The following is a 19,844-nucleotide window of genomic DNA, read 5'->3' as shown; positions in this document are numbered from 1 at the left end:
TGTGACATATTAAATGTGCAAAAAAGTTGCTTGATGATTACTTTTTTCTTATAATTATTATTTCAGATGAATTTAAAATGATTTTCCTCTAAATTTTGCCTGATTCAACCACATATACATTCCCTTTATGCAATGTGATTTGATTACTAGAGATAAAGTACTGATGTGAATCACACACTGTGAAAAATGTTATTCAGTATTTCATAGAACACAGTCCCTCTGCAAGAATTTAATAACAGAAGAACATCTTCAGGATGCTAGTTATTATGAGGTAATAACTTGGAGAATTAGTAACACTTGACTTCTGCCATGTAGCTCTAGGGATGCTTTGTTTAATTCATATTCACAGTAATTTGTTGCTCAATTATGCCCCTGCTCACTTGTAATTGCAGTCCTTTTGGTCCATGCCTATTGATATTGCAGACTGACTGTCTGCAAAATAAGCTACAGAAGATCAAGAAGTTACTTTTGATGCCTATACACTGCCACCATCTTACTATAACCACTGAAATAGTAATGAAAGATGGCTAATTTGATTAAACAGTGCAAAAGTGCTACACAGAAGAAGACTGCTACCTTCTAGACTTCATGAAGTTAGACTATCACAAGACTATAACAAAAAGTCAGATTCTAATGACAGAGAAAAGTAAAGGAAGTGTAAACAAGTCCTCACTTAGGCTAGTTATGGAATAAATACTGTTTACCAACCTTTTCAACGTGTTTTCTCTACTTAGGTTTCTATACCTGACAGATTTTATAAAACATTAATGAAATGACGTTCAGAAAGATAACAAAAATAAAAGGCCAGCTTCCAAAATAATAAAATCAACAGAAGTCAAGATATAAAATGGTACATGAAGCTTGAAAGGTTGCATGTATAAAATAGTATGCTTGCTTTCATTAAGATGAACAAAGGAAATATCAGGTCTACTTTCTAGAATTATCTTCCTTCCACGTCTAATAAAGTTTACCTGATGTCCTAAAAGTGAATCTTCCAGTGATGTTGGTTAATTTTTTCATCTGGCTTTGTTCTAACCTACCAATACAACAGTAAACTCTGCACACATGTATTTTCATAGCTATAAAATATAATTAAAATAACATAGCCAAGAAGCAGCTAGCCAGATGACTTTCTCCACACAGAAAAGCCAGCCATTAACAAACTTCCCTGAGCTTAGATCCTGGAATCCTAAGTGAAAAATATCTCACATTCAAATTATACAAAACTCAGAAACCAGTTCAAACACCGCAGCTAGTATTTATTATATTGGTGCCATTAATATAGTGAAAATTTACTTGTATTACATAGCCAGAAATCTACGTAATCCTGAAATGTTTAGTAAACTTTGTGCGGCCCTGCTCACGCTAATTACATTGCTGTTCCTTCTCACATCACCAAAGTGTAATGATATAATTTTTTTAATTGAAATTTTATGTAGTCAATATAAAAAGCCCTGCACATTTTGAGGAGGAATAATATTAGGTTGGTGCAAAAGTCATTGCTATTTTTAACCATCTACTTTGAAGCAGTATATCTCAGCTTAGAATAAAATAAAATTTGAATCAGAATAAGAACCATTACAATTTACACATCTTTTGCCAACAAGAAACAAGTCTATTTCTTCCATTACCATAGAATTCTGTAGGCCTGGAACTGATTAATTCTTTGAAGGTGTTTTTAGCTGCTGCTTGGTTGTGGAAAACCTTCTTGTACAGGAAGTTTTTGAAATACTTGAAAATGTGGTAATTGGTGGAGAGACATCTGGTGAGAAAGATGTGTGAGGTAGAGTTTCATAGCCCAGTTCATGCAGCTTCTGCAGAGTAATTTGCAAGACATGCAGTCAGATGTTGTCATGGAGAAGAATTGGTCCTTTTTGATCGACCAAAGTTGGATGCAAATGTTACAGCTCTTGGTCCATCTTGTGAATTTCCTGGCAATACTTCTCTGCTGTGAAGGTTTTGCTAGGATTTAAGAAGTTTTAGTGGATGATTCCACTTGTCAAATCACCAAACAGTGACCATAACCTTGTTTTGATGCAGCTTTGGTTTAGGGAAGTGTTTTGGTGCTTCATCTTGGTCTGGCCACTGTGCAGAAGGCTGTCAGTTGCACAGAATCCATATTTTGTCATATGTCACAATGTAATCAAGAAATGGATCAGTTTTGTTGCACAAAAGAAATGCAGAGCAGACTTTGTAATGGCATTTTTTTTGATTTTTCATTCAGTTTGTGAGGCATCCAGTTTTTCAGTTTGGTGCAAATGTTTAACAGTTGTTGAACGGTCAACACGTAGTTCTTCTGCAACCTCTCAAGTTTTGTTGCGTGGGTTCACTTCAATAATGACCCTCAACTGGTTGTCATCTATCACAGAAGGACATCTGCGACGCTTCTCAACTTCAAGGCTCTCATTTCCATAATGAAATTTTTGGAACCAATGTTGAGCTGTACATTTGTTGACAGTCCCTTGGCAGAATGCTTGGTTGATTAATATTACTAGAGTTTCTGCTGCTTTATGTCTCCTTTTGAACTCACACAATAAAATCACTCAAATTTACTTTTTCCTGTCATTAAAATTTGACAGTATAAAATAAAAAAAAGACTAAACAGTGAAAACAAAATGATTAGCATAAATAAGCAGTGTGAATTTTGTGCTTTACTATATGAACACAGTTAAATGAAAGTTTAATCTAAAATAAACATCACAGTTTACAATGACAAAAACGGCAATCTTTTTTTCACCAATCTAACAGATATGATACACTGATTACAGAGTAATATTAAAAAATTAAATATATAGTCTTTATACGTACCACACTGCAATACATATCCAATTAATCTTTTTGGGAAATGGTGGAGAACAAGAATTTCAAACTGTAGAGTATAAAAGTAGTATGTCAGTTGATTCTTATTCTCAAGGAGCAGGGATTTGATGTAGAAATTAGTTCATGCATGGACCCATGATCTTAATGAGATGGAGACATTCATAAATGTGCATTGTGTTGCCTAATGCCATTTAGCAGTCTACATACCCTTCACTTCAAGTGAGTTCCATGAGGAACTGACCACAAGGAAGGTGGAAAAAGGTTGGCAGGATAGCATTTAGCCAACCATTAGTGGGTTACATGAAGCATTCTTCAGGGCTCAATACTGGGCTATTAGTGTTTAACATCTCACTAAGAAGCTTGAATAGCAGAAACATCTTGAAAAGCAGGCAAAATGCGTTGACAGGAATTTCACGAAGTTCAGCAATAGTAAATGTACGTTTATGTACTGGAACAGTTCCGGCCAGGCACTGGCTGGCTAGAAGGCAGCTCATCAGGAAAGATCTTGGAGAGCCCTATGAACAGTAATTTGGACAATTGTGTACCCTCATGGCAGAGATAAGGCAACTGCATTCTGGGCTATATTAGGAATGTTGAGGGAATTCAGCATCCCTCTTTATCTGATGCTTGTAAGACTGTATTTAGAGCATAAGGTCACATTTCAGACTACCCTGTACAAGAAAGATGTTCATATAGTGGAGCAAGGCTGGTAGAAGGCCACCACTATGAAAAGAGGGCTGGAGTAGATGACACATGAGGACAGGCTGAGAGAAAGAGTTCATTCACCCTTAAGAAAAGGAGGCTTAATGGGAAACTTATTGCTGTCTTCAGTTACCCATCATGAGGGTATAGTAGAGATGAGCCAGGCTCTTCCCAGAGATGCAAAACAAAAAGACATGAGGCAATGGTCACAACTTGCAATAAAGGAAATTCTGACTAGGCAGTAGAAAACCCTTTTTCACAATGAAGGCAGACATTGGAAAAGGTTATCCAAAAGCAATGTAGATTTACCATCCTTGAAGACACTCAAAGCCCAGATGGACAAAGGTCTGGGCAATCTAACGTAACCTGAATCTAAATCACATTTATTAAACCCACATGGAAAATGAAGTGTTAATGCCTAGGGTGAAAAAACTCCTTAGTCTGAATGTCATGTTCAGCTACTGCATAATATAGCTTTTTATTCTCATCTGGAGTACTGTGTCCAGTTCTGGAATCCTCAATATAACAATGATACGGAAACTTTGGAACGGGTCCAGAAGATGACTACGAAGATGATCAAAGGGCTGGAGCACCACCCATATGAGGACAGGCTGAGAGAGTTGGGGTAGTTCAGCTTGGAGAAGAGAAGGCTTCAAGGAGACCTTATAGTGACCTCCCAGTACCTGAAAGGCGCTACAACAAAGCTTCACAAAAGCTTGTAGTGATAGGACGAGGGGCAATGGGTATAAACTGGAGAGGGGCATATTTAGACAAGACATAAGGACGAATTTCTTCACCATGAGAGTGGTGAGGCACTGGAACAGGTTTCCCAGGGAAGCTGTGGATGACCCACCCCTTGAGGTGTTCAAGGCCAAGTTGGATGAGGCCTTGGGTAGCCTTATCTAGTAGGAGGTGTCCTTGCCCATGGAGGGGTGGGGTGTGGAACTGGATGATCTTTAAGGTCCCTTCCAACCCAAACTATTCTATGATTCTTGGAAAAAAGTGTCATAAAAATAATTAAAAAAACCCAAATCAACATACTCTTCTACAGAATTTGAATTCTCTGCCAATGACCTAAATCTCTTGCAGTTGGACTTTTAGACTTGCTAACAGCTTTCAGAATGCATTAGTCTTGCTTCCAAACTATTTCCTCTCTGGCACAGCTAAGAGGAAGATATCCATGCTTTCTTCATTAAACCTATATCAGCAGCGTTTGACACTGTAGATCAGCATGTGCTGCTGGCTTGCCTGGGAGACAGGCAGAAATTAACCAGTCACCCTGAACTGGATAGGTCAATTCCTATCAGTCAGCTTTAAGACAATTCTGATGTGTGGTTTCTTTCCAGCCCCGAAACCCTTTATTTGTGTGATGCTATGAGGATTTGTTCTGCCTCTTGTTTCGTTTAGCACAAAACTTTAGACAACACACTTCTTCAGTGGCAACAGAAGCTGATAGATTCCTTATTTTATTTCATTCCTGCAAACACAGATGGACTGTAGATCTAAGGTCCTTGTGAAAAATTGGGATATATTGCTAAAAAATGTCTGGAAAAAGAGAAAGAAAGGCACAGTACTGGGAAAAAGAGAAAATTAGGCAATACTCAGGGCCAAACACTGCTGAGAAGTCTGATGAGGTATTTGTACATCTTCTTTGTGACTGTGCTGGAAAGGCGATGGTTTATCAGGAACATTAGTACGCTCTGAATGATATAAGGAAGACCGAAGACCTTGCCAAAAGTAAGGTAGTTAGGCTCTTCTGAACCTTCACGAGCATCAATCCACAAACAGTGCCACCAGCCAAATATACATACCCGCTCTCACCATCTTCACTTTCATATTTTCCTGTTGTACATTTATTTTAGTACCTACATGTTCGCTTTCAGTCTAGAATATTGTAAAGGCTGTAGCTGAGGATGACATCAATGACTCAAAAAAAAATCAGTTTGGTCTATCATTCTCAAGCTCTTTATACCATACCTAAAAAATTTAGGAGTTTAAAGGATAAGCATGTATATTTTACAAGGCCTTCCATGCTAGGCACCTACAGTTCTGCTCAGTAGGTTCATTTAAATCTTAGAAAGAACCCCTTACTTAAGGGAAAATAGGAAGATTTTGTCTTTTTTACATCCCATTAAGGGTTTTGTATACAAATTCTGAAAATATCCTACTCAAGCCTTTAGCAAAAGTATGCTTTTTTCAGTATAAGGAGTTATATTTTGACAGCTGAATTTTAGTTGCAGCACAGAGCCAGTAAATCATACTGTCTGGAGAAAATACATAGGAAAAAATACAGGGCTTATGGCAGAAAAAAAACAAAACAAAAAAAAAACCCAAAAAAAACCCCAGACCAAAAAAATGGACTTATTGATAGCTGTTCCATACTCTATGCTCTTCACAAAGTCCTCATCTATCAGTTTCTTTTCAGTTTTTGGTAGCCCACAGGAAGCATATCTAGTCATTAAAAAGTAAGGTTTTAGTGTAGGATGTGAATCTACTTAAAACACTAAAAAAAAATAATGATATACTCTGAGAAAATTAAATTAAGTACCCAATACAAATTTCCTATGCTAGGAGTAAAATTCTGGCTTCTTGCAAACTATATAAATCACCACAGTTTTCACCAAAACATTTAATCTATTACCTTACAATAAATTAAAGTTGTCACTAAATATTTATATTCTGTAAGTCTGTTAACTCAACTCACAGATAACTGAATAAGTGCTTTTTTACAAAAATGCAAAACAGACTTTTATCAATGTGGTAAGAATTTATTATCCCATGATATTATCATACCTCTATCATTTGTAACATTTTATCTCTAAATCAACATAAGTCTTCTAATGGTAATTTTCCATAAAATGCCTATTCTTGGAAGAATTTTTTTTATTACTCTTCCCAAGATACTGTATTGTACATAAGACCTGGGAAATTAAGTGGTACTTCCATTTTATAAATTGTGCTTCACTTACATATGTAGCAAAACCACTTTAATCTCACAGGTTTACTTATACAGATTACATAAGAGCGTGTCCAGAGAAGAGCGATGAAGTTGGTGAAGGGGCTGGAGAACATGTCTTATGAGGAGCAGCTGAGGGAACTGGGGTTGTTTAGCTTTGAGAAGAGGAGGCTGAGGGGAGACCTCATTGCTCTCTACAACTACCTGAAAGGAGGTTGTAGAGAGGAAGGAGCTGGCCTCTTTTCCCAAGTGACAGGGGACAGGACAAGAGGGAATGGCCTCAAGCTCTGCCAGGGGAGGTTCAGGCTGGACATCAGAAAAAAAAAAACTCACGGGAAGGGTCATTGGGCACTGGAACAGGCTGCCCAGGGAGGTGGTTGAGTCACCATCCCTGTAAGTGTTTAAGGCACGGGTGGACGAGGTGCTGAGGGGCATGGATTAGTGGTTGATAGGAATGGTCGGACTCGATGATTCGGTCTCTTCCAACTTAGTGATTCTGTGATAAATTACAAAACCATATATTAATATTAATGAACATCATTAACATTCTCAGCCACATGTGAACACAGACATTTGGTTTATGCACAAAGCAGTTGTTTCCTCCATGCCTTTTATTTTTATCTACCACTTCATACCATTTTATTCATAAGAACTTTTTGTTGCAAGGCTGGTTTTCATTAATACCACTCAAATGTTTTATGTAATAAACTAACATACATGAGAATGTTTAGTCTTACTGGTAGCTTTCAGTTGCAGTACTTGACCGTGCCTTTGCAAATTAAAAGTATTATAATGATTACTCGCTTCCTGTGTTTACAAATGTATGTTATCAGAAGACAGTAAGGTTTAAGAAATGTTTCTTACATAAGTCATATCTTTACAGTAAATTCACAATTCTAGTATATTAAAATCGGGAGGTTAAACAATAGGACTCAATAAACAACAGCATACTTACTGGTTAACTACAAAACTTAGTACCAGATTCTTTAACCCTTACTCAGGTGGAATAACACCTACAGGCCCAATGGGGAAAGCCAGAAAGGTAGTCAGAGGTTTCTGCTCTGCCACTATAGGAAAAGAATTTCTCCTTTCTAATGAAGTGACAAAAACGATCTACTTCAGATTCTACAAAAAGTTCTGTATTGCGCTGCTGATATACCCTGCCATCAACTTTGGTGATATTATCAGTCACTTCACTAGAAAACCAATGAAGTCACTAATATTCTTGTAGTTCAGAATCGAAGGCTAGGCTCTGAGAGAGACAGTTTATTATCAGAATAAAATTATGGAACTCAGCAATTAATTGTTGAGACATTTTGTTTTATCTTCAAGCAATGGCATCTGATTGAAAGGAACTCAATCTTTTTCTTGCTTGTATTATTCACTTCTGAAATTGCAATAGTTCAATTTTATTTAGTTCCCATGTTTTCTCATTTGATTTCTGGCAAATTGAACAAATGTATATGGGTGTCCTCTCTAAAACAGCTTCATAAGAAACAACACTTGTACACCCATGCTGCATGTACATTTGCCTGCCTTCACTCCTAAAGAACATGTATCCATTGGTCACTTTCAACTAAATTTGAGAAAAAGGTAGATTTCAAGCATACTCAGTTGCCTTTGTGTTTTATGGAAATACTGGGGAACAGAGAATAGTGCTCCAGTAATGAGGCTCGTCTCTCATTTTATTAGACACCAGATATCTTACTAAATATCAGTAGGAAAAAGCTTTATTTTGAGACTAATCAAACAGAAAAATAAACCCCAAAAACCTGCAGGATATCAATCTTAAATAGGCTGGATGCTCATTGAAGTACCTGGTGCAATGGTTTTGCATTTTGTGTTTTTTCATGTGGTAGTAAAATCTTGCACTGATTAGGTTGCAAATGTCACATAGCTTTAGAGACCTTTTAAGAGCACAAGAACCATGACACTATTTATGAAGGTACCCCTTAAAAACACATCTTATTTCCTTTCTTTGGGAAAACATGATCCAAAATGATCAATTTTATTAGCCAGTTTGTAACTTGTAAGAAAAGAAGATGCCACAACAGCTCCTTCAATGGATACCTGGTGCACTACTTGGCCTCTGAGAGTGGGCTTATGGGAACCACACATCTAAAGCAGTCAATTAGACAAGAAAATAATGAAACAGAATAGAGAAAAAAAATAGTAAAGAAGCCTGAAAATGTAGGCTAAGGGAGACAGCACTAGATAATGCACAGCACGATGGAATCTCCCATATAATGAGCATATTGCACTAACTAGAACCATTTTAATCTCCTACTAGTTATTAACCAATATTCACATTATAATATTTTCTAGATACCTAATGTAAGATTGTTACCCCATTGTTATGCATGACACAAACCCAAAGTGAAAATTATGGTCTAACAGTTGAACAGTTGAACATCAGCCCTCAACATCACAGCAATTCAAAGAACCTAAATCAGGCTCTGAACCCTGGCTCCTTCAACTGGTGGTGAGAATGAGACGCTTCAGCAAATCAAAAAGATGAAGTGCTGGGAGAGAAACCATATTCAGGATACTGAATACAGGACTCTATGTGAATTTCCGTTCCTCTTTGGAGTTCAGTCACTTGAATCAAGACTATAAAAGTGATATATCTGCCTTGTGAGAGGGACATTCAGTTAGGAATCAGTTGATGTGAATTTAGCCACTCTAAAGTATGAACTCTAACCTGTGACTTCAAACAGAAAAGGTCATATGCACATCTCAACTGGAGCTGCTTTCAGAGGGACTGTTTTGGATATCAGAACATTTTGCTTGTATTTTACAAGCTGAGAAACACTTAGCCATGTAGCTAGCTAAATATTGGTGCTAGACATGCCATTACACAAGCTTTTTGTTATCAGTGTTTAAAGAGTATCAACTTAAAACTAGTAAAAATGAAGAATATTTAATATTATTAAAAGAACAAGAGCTCATAGTGTTTCACTTGCTGGAAGCAAAAGAACAAATACAATAAAATATGGGGAATAATCACCTAAATCCTACTTAAGGATGACCTGATAAAGAAAAATTTAAGAAATATCAAACAGAAGGATAACTCTAGAGTTCACTGCTTTGTTAGTGGCAATTTAGTGATTACCACTGCAAAGGCATATTAACATATCCCCCCAATACAGGTTTTGTTATTACTGTCTAATGGAACATTGTATAATAGAGGAATAATTGCTCTATTGCTACTAAAAGGCCATTTCTTTTCTCACATAGGTGAAAAATACTTTAATTCCACCTGGTGACAGAGAAAAGAAAAAATGATAATCCAAACAGAAATAATTCTTTTAAAAGCCAGTAATTTCCACAACAAAATTTATTTCCAGAGGTCTGCACATTGCATATTATTGGCAGGCACAGTATTGTCAATGGCTGAGACACAGTTAACATTACTGTTACAAAGATTATTGTGTCAGATAATAGTAGACAGAAGACTTCGTGAAATCTTATGCAAGCTTAGATGTGTAACTCACCAAGTTGTACCGATACAATTTACCTTATTTTGCTTTTTAAAATTAAAGTGGTGGATGTTATATAGGTTTTGTGCATCACCTAAAATTTTCATATTGGATGAACAATTGGATGACCAAATGCCTTCAGATGCCATCAAATAAAATATTAAAACTTTATCATTTTCCTAAATCTTAATATTATAATTCATGTTAAATATGTCCAAAGGCATACTATAAGCTCACAAAATAATTGTGACTTAAACAGGTTTTAAGTAGAAGGCTGAAGAATGCTAAAACTTCAGATTTGTGGACTTTTAAAAATAATATGTTGTTGTCTAACTAAAAGATTTACACTGTGAAATTTGAGCACTTTGTGGTAATTATATACAGCTCTGGACTACAATTTCTAATGGTCTTGAATGGGTTAAGCTAAGCATTGGCATAATTTGCAGGTATAATGGACTCTGACACCACAGTTACTTTCAGGTTGTATTATTTTCTGAAGAAGTGTATCTTCTAGCTCAACTAAGCTACATATTCCATGCAGAAATTACTTTCTGAATTTGACAGACTGTATTACGCAGGAGACCAAATCAAGTTGTATTAATTATACCTCTGACTTTAAACTATACATCCAAAAACTGACAAAATAAATGAAAGGCACACAAATTATAAGGGTATGAAATGAGTTAATAAAACACTGTATAAAAGATGAAAAAAATCAGCTAATACACTTACACTTCCTGTGAAAAATATTTTCTCAGTTACCCCTTATAAAGCAGCAATTTAAAAACATAATGAGCTCATTCCTTTGAGATCTTTTTACAATAAAAAGTATTATCTAGGGTATTCTAATAAGTTCGGGGGAGAAGCTTGGTAAGTACATGGTCTAAAATGTTTCTAGCCACATTGAACTGCCTGTCCTCCAAAAAAACACCCTGCTGAATGAACATCATTGCAAAAGAAATCCACTGACATGAAAAGATGGCACATCTGGAAGATAAGAAAGTCAGAGAAAAGGTGAACATGGACCTTACAGCCCAAATCATTCTATGGAGCAGTAGGAAAAAGTGTAGAAATAGAGAGGTCAATAGACCTGATTTAGGAAATAAGAACGTATCTTTCCAACTTCTGTGGAACAAAAAAAGGTTTATCAAATTCTAGCTGTCAGTGTCAGTGAAGTACGCATACACGTCTGCCTAAACAGTTTTAGCTAAAAATAAATTGAATACAGAACAGTAATGTCAAGTTAAATCATTAGCAAGAGAACAGTAAAAAAAGCCAAGATATTATTTATTTTTTTCTACAGATTTAAATATGGACAACAGGTCTTCTCAAAATTAGTGCACAATTATAAGCCTTGAAAGAGAACACTTGGATAATAAAGTATCAACCATGATTTTATGCAATAAAACTTAAAATCAAAGGAAACTAATCCAAAGCTCTTGGATTTTTTTAGAAAATCTCTAAAATATTATCAGAAGAATGGGGCTGCAGTGGCTGCACTCAAGGATGCGCATGGGAGTGGAAGCATGCACAGGGACATGCACCGGTCTGGCATGTGTGGCCTTGTATGAGCCTTTGTGTGCTCTCAGCATTGCACAGGTCCTTGCACTTTCACTCCCTTCCAGGGGTGTTCCATGCATGGCCACTTGCATAAATTAAAAAAAATATGTAGGAGATAATATTTCATTCAACACTGGCTTAATAACACAGCTGTCATTAAGACAAATCGTACATGGAAATAACGGAAAAGAAATCCTACCTGAACAATTATTGAAACAATGAAAGATCTGCTAAACTTTAAAAGACAATCGCCAAAGATAGTTTCAGGAACACACAGGTAAGTCCAAGGAACGTACGCAGAAGTAGACCTTCTTTTCATATTATGAGATGCACAGCGAGAGAAACATAATAAAAATGTTCATGTGATAATGGCAAAACTAATGGATGTCTTAAGCACATAAGACAGGCAAGACAGTATTGTACCCTTTAATTTGGACTTACATCACTTTTTGTACAGAATACTATGTATTGCCTACCAACCACACAAAAATTCTCAGTAATATGCTTACGTCTAATGAAATAGGCATCAAAATGCAAGTTTAAAATCCTATTCTTCCTCCAACTGACTGTTACACAGGAACTTAACAGTATGCCATGCTTTGTTCAAGGCATTCAAGAATTTTCATTTCACATTCATTTCTGCAGTGTATTTCATAACACGTTTTAACTCCATCACACACCGTACAGAACTTTCGTACTTACTACAGCATACAATTGTGTACTTTAGACAAGTGATACGACATCTTCCACCCCCCCACTCCCCACAAAAAAACCCTAATCTGATCCTAAACAAGCTAATGATACTAGCTTTAATTTGAAAGTCATTTAAAAACTGAAAAATGCTCCATTCACTCAGAGAAACACCAGACGAAGATATCCACATACTCAGATTACTGCAGGATTTTAACTTGTATGATATCTGTAAATATGCAAGACCTATTCTCTCATTTACTTAAAAAAATATTTAGTCTGGCATTTGCTCTTTTACATTAGCTTCAGTTTACTAAGTTTAAAATAGTTTATTTCCAATGGAAGAATTGAAAGAATTTAACCAACTATCTCTGTAATTGTCTCCAGTTAGAATATTTGTACATTAGTTCATAAAAAACTGATTAGTAGAGGACCCTTGAAACAACACTGTCCAAAAGTTTTAAAATCAATTTACACTTACTTCCTGTAGGTACAAAATTTAAACCCTTCCAAGGTCTTTTTCTCTGTTAAATACCATGAATCAAATGAGTTGATTTAGGACAACAGGAAATGTCAATCAAAAATATGAAATGGCGTTTAACTAACAATTTATTTATTATCTATTTTAAGTTATATGACTGAATTATATAAAAATATTTACTGGAGACTCTAGTGTGTAACAGATTTCATAAATAAAACAGCATGATTTCTTTATGCTTGGGGATATTAATCTTCTCGTCTTTTAACACTGCAACTATGAACAACATCAAACTTCTTCCACATTTGCAAAAATTAAGGGTTGTGTTTAAGATCTTTTAAAATAACAACAGCAGTATGATTAAGCCATGTAAGTTATAGCTGGAAACATAATACGAAATACAGGCTTTTACAAGATATTATGGTCTTAGGCATTAGGATTTTTCCTGCTTCTACATTATACTATGTGCTTTTACATTACACTATCAGCATGGTCATTACAGTAAAAACAAGCATAGAATTGGAAAGGAACATAACTTCATGAAGGGAAATAAAAACCTCCTTACACTGAAGCTTTTCATGTTTGGATTTAATGCAAATGAAGTGCCTTATCAATTCAGTTGCATCACTGTGTGTGTTGGCACAAAGCAGGAGGTAAAATTATGCAGCAGAAGCAGGCAGGGCTGTAGCAGCCACAACCTTTGTTATCTTACACTGTTACCAAACTCTACATCAAGCCTGCACTGCTGTGAGAAGGGAGCTGAGCTGCTTTTAATCTGGGTTTAACCAGGACCCCAGCCTAGTTCAACAAACAGCCATGCAAAAGTTTGTATTGCACAAAGAATAAACATGTAAACCACACCTTTCAATTATGATGCAAAATCATGCTGCTTTAAATGCTTGTGGAATTACTCTGCTAGAACTCAGCTTCATAACTGATTTAAAATTAATTATGACTGCAACGTTGCTAAGAGGGACATTCCCAAACACGGAGCTTTTGCTGACAGCATGTTCCCGTTCCCCTTCTCCTTGCGTGTTAACAGCTGTTAGAGCTGATCCAACCTCCTCTGTAGTGTCAAGAAACGCCAATCTAATGCAAAAGGGGAGACGGAAGCATGTAGTGAGGATCAGGAGGAGGGCAGGGCAGAGGAGCCTGGTAGTAGCAAGAGCTTCGCATGCCTCATGCCCAAAGACTGCAGTTCGATATTGCTAGTTTAAGCAAGCTGGAGTATTTTTCAGCAGGATCAGTTCCTCGATCAGCAGACGTATAAATACAGGAACAATAAAGGACAGAAGCAATAAAGACCCTGAAACATGAATAAGATAGGACTGCCCTTCAGAGCACTGACAGTTTAAATTGACTCAATGTCCACTAAAGTATACTTTTAGATTCTACAAAGTTGCTATTGTTAAACTGAAGCAGTTCCTCCAAGATGGACGTGCTCCTGCCCAGTGAAAATACTCCTTTAACTTGACATCTACTTACTCCAAAACATACTGCCTTTTCCAATAAATTAGCTATTATAATAGAAAGTTAAAACTTTTTTCTTGAAAGCAATGCTTCCCTGTAGCCTTAAAATCTGATTGGAAACTGTTGATGTTGTGTAGCACATAACAAAAATAGTTTTAGTTACACAGTGTGGATGAATATAAATAGAATATCAAATCACAAATTGCAGAATGTAAACAAATCACATTATTACTATGGTTAAAATGAAATTCTATGAGTTATTATTAAAGGGTAAAGGGTAAAGGGTAAAGGGTAAGAAAGTCCTTCATAGCATACATTACTGATAATGGCTTCAAAGAGGAGTTCAAACAATAAAGACTGAAAACTCATTCCAGTACATACAGACTGTAGACTCCTAAATGAGGAGCAGAAGAATGAAAATCCAGAACTGCAACCTCAATAACCTTTTTCTGCTTATAAACAGTTCCACTTCTTTTAGAAGATAGAAACAGTATTTTTCACATAGGTAAGACGCTCTCAGGTTGAGTAGCTCTACTTTGGTTTTTGAAATCCAGCAACAAAACAATTCTTAGCAACGCTCTCTTTCTAAGGCCACCTACAAGACATTCTTACTTTGTCCCTTACACACAGGCTGGATGTGGCCCATTACTAGCAGGAGTTTCTGGCTGCTTTCATGAAACACAGATGGGTTTAGTAATGATATCTGCTATATAAAACCTAATGGTTTACACACTAATCCAGGAAGAAAATCTGAAATCAGTGCTCTGGCCCAAGAATTCAAATGCATATGCTGCAGAAGGATACTTCAACTCACCTGGCAATACTGTCATTAAAAGAGGAACTGTACAGAAAAGATAAACTCCACTTTTCGTCCTGAAGAACTACTGTGTTGTAGTAAGGAATTCAAAGTTCAGGAAAAACAGAAAAAAAACCCCTATACTTTCATGTCTTTATTAGCTCAGCACAAAAACATTGGATCCATTCTAGCAAGCAATGATGGACATAAAATGCCCAAATCCAAAGCTTCCAAAACTCCTGAATGAATGATGTATGTACTAAAATATATTGTCTAGTGAGTTTCCTACCTTGCCACTTTCTAGCCCTATTAAGTCTAACTCTTTGCAGTACAGTAACAACACTTTGAAAGGATATGTGGAGACTTTTCCCTCTGCGATCTTTTTCACCATAGTAATCTTGTAACATGTTGGTTAAGGATCTTCCAAAACTTAGGAGATAAACTGCAATTCCTTTTCTATAGTACCCTTTAAATAATAAAACTAATTCTCTCCTAGAAAAAGTGCTTTTACTAACAGTTTATTACAGAGAAATGGGACACTAGCTGTCCACATTCATGTGCATTTTTCTGTTAGTCTGTATATTAACCTTTAATTATATTCCTAATTCTACCCATGCGCTACATGTGAATTATGAGCACATAAAATGGCATTCTTGATTCCACTTGAAGGACAAAATAATGAAAATATAAAATGTCACAGTACCTAGCTCATTAGTGTATAAGACCTTGATTGGTTCTTGCTCTTAATCTAAACTGCTGTATGAATTTACAGTTTTGGAATAACACAAAACAAAACACTTTCTTCAGTTCAGGAATGATTTTTTTTTGGTGACTATTTATTAAGTAGTGTATTTCAATAAGTAAATTTTAGGTTTAGCCAGAGCTGAGATAAGCCTTGAATATTGTATATGCTTAAATTCTGTACTTACTACTGGCTGTGAAAGCAGACTTGGGACAAAAAAGTTTATCCAGCGACTTTCATGAAAAAGGTTCATAAAACCTTTTTTATATCAAAATCAAAAGAACTCTGGAACATTTACTACAATATTTACAGTCATGTAAGCATCACAGTAATCTGGTAGACTCTATGCTTAGAGTTTAAGCCATGCTATATGCTTCCAACAAAGGCTTTTAATCTGTACCTAGTTGTTTGACCTGGAGAAGCTGAACACATTGCTGACAACCCTGTGTCTTCTCATGCTGTTAAAGAAAAGAATTACCATGTCTTAACTATATTTGCCTGCTGTGCTTTCAACCCTCAGTCAACTCCTAAGCCCTCCATGACAACTTCATCGACAATGTCAACCTCTGACTAGTGACTAATGTATCTGAAGCTCCATTTAACCATTTGTTGGAAAAGAAAAAAGAGATGCCCACTTTAACACAGACAGAGTGGCAGTGAGATATTACTTACTCTGCTGTGATTTTTTGCACACTGACCCCTGGCGAAATTATTTCAGTGGCTGCCTGTCCTCACTCATAGATTTTACAAAATACAGCCCTGGCACTATGAATCTTCTAGAATATCTAGCAGTTTCACTGCTTTCTAGCCACTTAAAGCAGAAGCTGCAGAGTGGGTCAGAACACTGCTAGCCCTAGCTCTGACAGGGCACCAAGGAGGCAGGGGGACAGGCAGGCACGAAACAGGTTGCCCAGAGAGCTCAGCGAATCTTTGATGATGTTGGAAGGTTTCACGGCTTAGCTAGGGAAACCCATGATTGACTTGATCTAATGCTAGTGACAGGCCCACTTCAAATGAGACGCTGGGTTAGATAATCTCCAGAGGTCCATGCCAAAACCCATAAATTCTATCATTCAATGAATAGCTGTTGCTTAATGACAGGGCCACATGATTTAACATTAACATAATGTTTAGGTAGAATTACAGCCATAAAAGTTAAAACTCTATAAATATTTAAAAGAAAACTTAAACTCTGATGAAACTTATTTATGTACACAAGTCAAAGCTCCTTTTAAAAAAAAATTAAATATACATATCTCAAACTTCATTGAAGCTGCTGATTCTTCCAAACAAAATCAAGCATTTTTTAATACATCAAAGTGTAAACAAATATGTGCCCATGTCCACGACTTCAATTTTGTCCAGAGAACAGGAAGCGTCTCTTAAAAATTAATCCTTAAACTTGCTTAAGTGCTTTATAGTCTATTTCACACATCTCTAGAATTAAAACCAAAGCAATCAATCTTTAAAACAAGAGGGGTTTCAGCTGTTTTCACCTTGTATCCTTGCCATGAAGGTGAAAGATGTTTTTTTACTACTAATAAGAAACTTTTTAATGTACACAATTTCTACTCCAATTAAAATTTGTTTAAAGATGGACTTGTTCGGGATTTTATAGAGGGTGTTCTTACAGATAAGTCCAGAGAGACTGCAACAGGAAGACCGTTTCAGCAAAACAAGGGTAATAATGTGTTTCATAACTTTTGTCAGAGGAATATATAACATTTAAACAAGCCTGAGAACCCAAGATTTTGCTAACACTTTGAATTGTGTCCAAATAAAGAAAAATAAAATTTTGGAGTTTAAGCACAGATCTTTGCTCATATTTGCTCATCCACTTACATGTTGAACATTTCCATTCTTTGCCAGCTGAAGCTTTTTTTTATAAAGCAATTTGAAAGGTCTTTATCCTAGTATTTTCACCCACTTACCTCAAAATTCAATAGAAATTGGAACTGTTACTGAAAGTGAAGCTTTCTGAAAAGTGAACTAATATTTGGTTCCTGATAGGTATTCTCCTGTACCATGTGGAAGCTTTTTATTATTCTTCAGGCTTATTTTAAAAATTAATGTATTTGCTAGGTCTTTGACATCCTATACGACATTCACATCAAATTTATGCCACACTCTGCTAGTATATGAAAACACTTTCAAGTAATACTTGAAAAATGATACTACAGTATCATTTGACAACATTTTGCTAAATGCAAGGTAGTCAGTATTACACACAGTTCTACAGGCTGACAGTTTAATAGAACATCCATTACCAACACAAAACAATACATAAAAATTGTGGCATCAAAGCAATACATTTGGAGGTGAAGCACCACGGTTTCCATAGGCACAGACAGTTGCCTTACAATAATACTTCTGTAAAGCCGGAAGGTAATTTCAGCAACCAGCATACTCCAGATAGTTGTAGCAACTCACACACTTTCCTGATGTGCTTTCTGCCCGGCTCTAAGTTGCTATGCTTCCTGGGCACGTGAGATTAAATTAACTAACAACACCTCTATACTAGCAGCAAACATACCACTGTGTTTTTCATCATGGCTCTAACAGTGAATCCGTCGCAGATCTGGTTGTCTTTCTTCTCATGCTCGGGGGACCTGTCACCTACGGGCTTTGAGGAGCTCGAGCCCACTTTCTTCATTACTATGACCCCATCAGCATCCACGACGGACAAGATGGAAAATATAAACTGGAAAAAATAGGCAAACATCAACGCCCCGCTCCCAGCAAGTGAAGAAAATCCAGCAGGTTCCTCTCTGCGTCCCTCTCAGCCAGCGACAACCTCCCTTGCATCGTCCCCCGCCCCCTCCTATCCCCCAGCTCGTCCTCCCTCTCGCCCCTGCTCCCCTTCCTCCATCCCGACCCCTTCATCACCACCTGCTCCTCCCGCCCTCTCCCCTTCACCCTGGGACCTTTCCCTCCTCGTCCCCCCTCCCCATCCCCACTCCTCCATCCCGACTCCTTCACCACCACCTGCTCCCCGAGACCTTTTCCACACGCCAGTTCCTCCTTCTCCCCCCCTGTCCCGTCCCCCCCTCCCCGCCCTCCCCGCCTCTCACCCCCCGAGCCGCCCGCCAGGGTCCCGCCGCGGGGACCGCTAGGAGGAGCGGGGCGGCCGCGCGCGTCCCCGGCCGTCGCTAGGCAACGCGCGTCAACAACCCGCCGCCTGTGCCGGTCACGTGCACGGGGGAGGGCGGGGGGGGCAGGTGGGGGGGGGAGTCAAGAGGTCACGTGAGGGGAGCTGGAGGGGGGTAGTGTGGATGAGCAGGACAAGAACTACATTACCCAGGCTCCCCCCGCGCCCTCCCCCGAGGCGCATGCGCAATCCCCTCCTTCCCCCGCCTCGACCCCGAGTCGCCCGCCGTCGCGGGGCGCTTATGGCTGCCGGGCAAGCGCTCGAGCGCCGGGCAACGCGAACGCGCCTCCTTTTCCCCTCCCCTCTGCCGCCATGATAGGTGAGTGAGCGAGCCCGGATGCGGGTCCGCCCTTTCCTGCCCGCCCCTCTTCCTCCTCCTCCTCCTGCTGCTGTTGCTGCCGGGGCGGGGGCTGCAGCTCCACCGGGACCCGGGGCGAGGAAGTTGGAGGGGGCGGGGTGGCGGCGCGGGCTGGCTTGGCTGCCCTCCCCTGCCCTGCCCTCCCCTCTCTCCCCTGCCCTGCCCTCGGGCCGCGGGGCGGGGCGGCTCCGGTAGCGGCGCCACGCGCTGGGGCCGGGTCTGGTGCACGAAGGGCGGCGGCCGAGGGGGCTGCGGCTGTTCAGCCTGGACTAAAAGGAGCTTGAGGGGAGACCGTGTGGCTCCCTACAGCTCCCTGGAGGGAGGGTGGAGCGAGGTGGGTGTCGCTCTGCCAAGTGATAGGCGATAGGACGAGAGGGAACGGCCTGGAGCTGGTTCAGATTAGGCATTAGGGAACATTTCTCTTGGAAGGTTATCGAGCGCTGGTAGAGGCTGCCCAGGGAGGTGGCTGAGTCGCTGTCTCTGGAGGTATTTAGATGAAGTGCTCAGAGATATGGTTTAGTAGTGAACAGGTACGGTTGGACTTGGATGACCTCAAAGGTCTCATCCAACCGAGTGATTTGAGGTCAGGCTGAGAGAGTAGGATTTGTTCAGTTTAGGGAAGAGAAGGCTCTGAGGAGACTTTAT

At 38.5% G+C, this 19,844-nt stretch overlaps 2 protein-coding genes across 4 annotated transcripts in view; one reads left to right on the top strand and one right to left on the bottom strand.

The window, feature by feature from the left end:
- PACRG (parkin coregulated) overlaps positions 1 to 18,886 on the bottom strand; it is a 228,320-nt gene extending 209,434 nt beyond the window's left edge. For both annotated transcript variants that reach the window (XM_069852208.1, XM_069852209.1), the window contains exons 1-2: positions 18,765 to 18,886; positions 18,227 to 18,394 (exon numbers count right to left, since the gene is read on the bottom strand). In XM_069852208.1, coding sequence (XP_069708309.1) covers positions 18,227 to 18,346 — 120 coding nt within the window. In that variant the 5' untranslated portion in view covers positions 18,347 to 18,394; positions 18,765 to 18,886. The remainder of the gene's footprint in view (positions 1 to 18,226; positions 18,395 to 18,764) is intronic.
- Positions 18,887 to 19,050: 164 nt separating this feature from the next.
- Positions 19,051 to 19,844, top strand: part of PRKN (parkin RBR E3 ubiquitin protein ligase) — a 732,905-nt gene continuing 732,111 nt past the window's right edge. Inside the window, exon 1 of one of the 2 annotated variants that reach the window (XM_069852200.1) lies at positions 19,051 to 19,160. In XM_069852200.1, coding sequence (XP_069708301.1) covers positions 19,154 to 19,160 — 7 coding nt within the window. In that variant the 5' untranslated portion in view covers positions 19,051 to 19,153. The remainder of the gene's footprint in view (positions 19,161 to 19,844) is intronic. The other variant, XM_069852199.1, reaches the window with a different exon arrangement.

Source organism: Phaenicophaeus curvirostris, chromosome 2 (genome assembly GCF_032191515.1).
Source record: "Phaenicophaeus curvirostris isolate KB17595 chromosome 2, BPBGC_Pcur_1.0, whole genome shotgun sequence".
NCBI classification, from domain to species: domain Eukaryota; kingdom Metazoa; phylum Chordata; class Aves; order Cuculiformes; family Cuculidae; genus Phaenicophaeus; species Phaenicophaeus curvirostris.
Note: the sequence above shows the minus strand (reverse complement) of the source record. Positions and strands in the feature narration are given on the sequence as shown.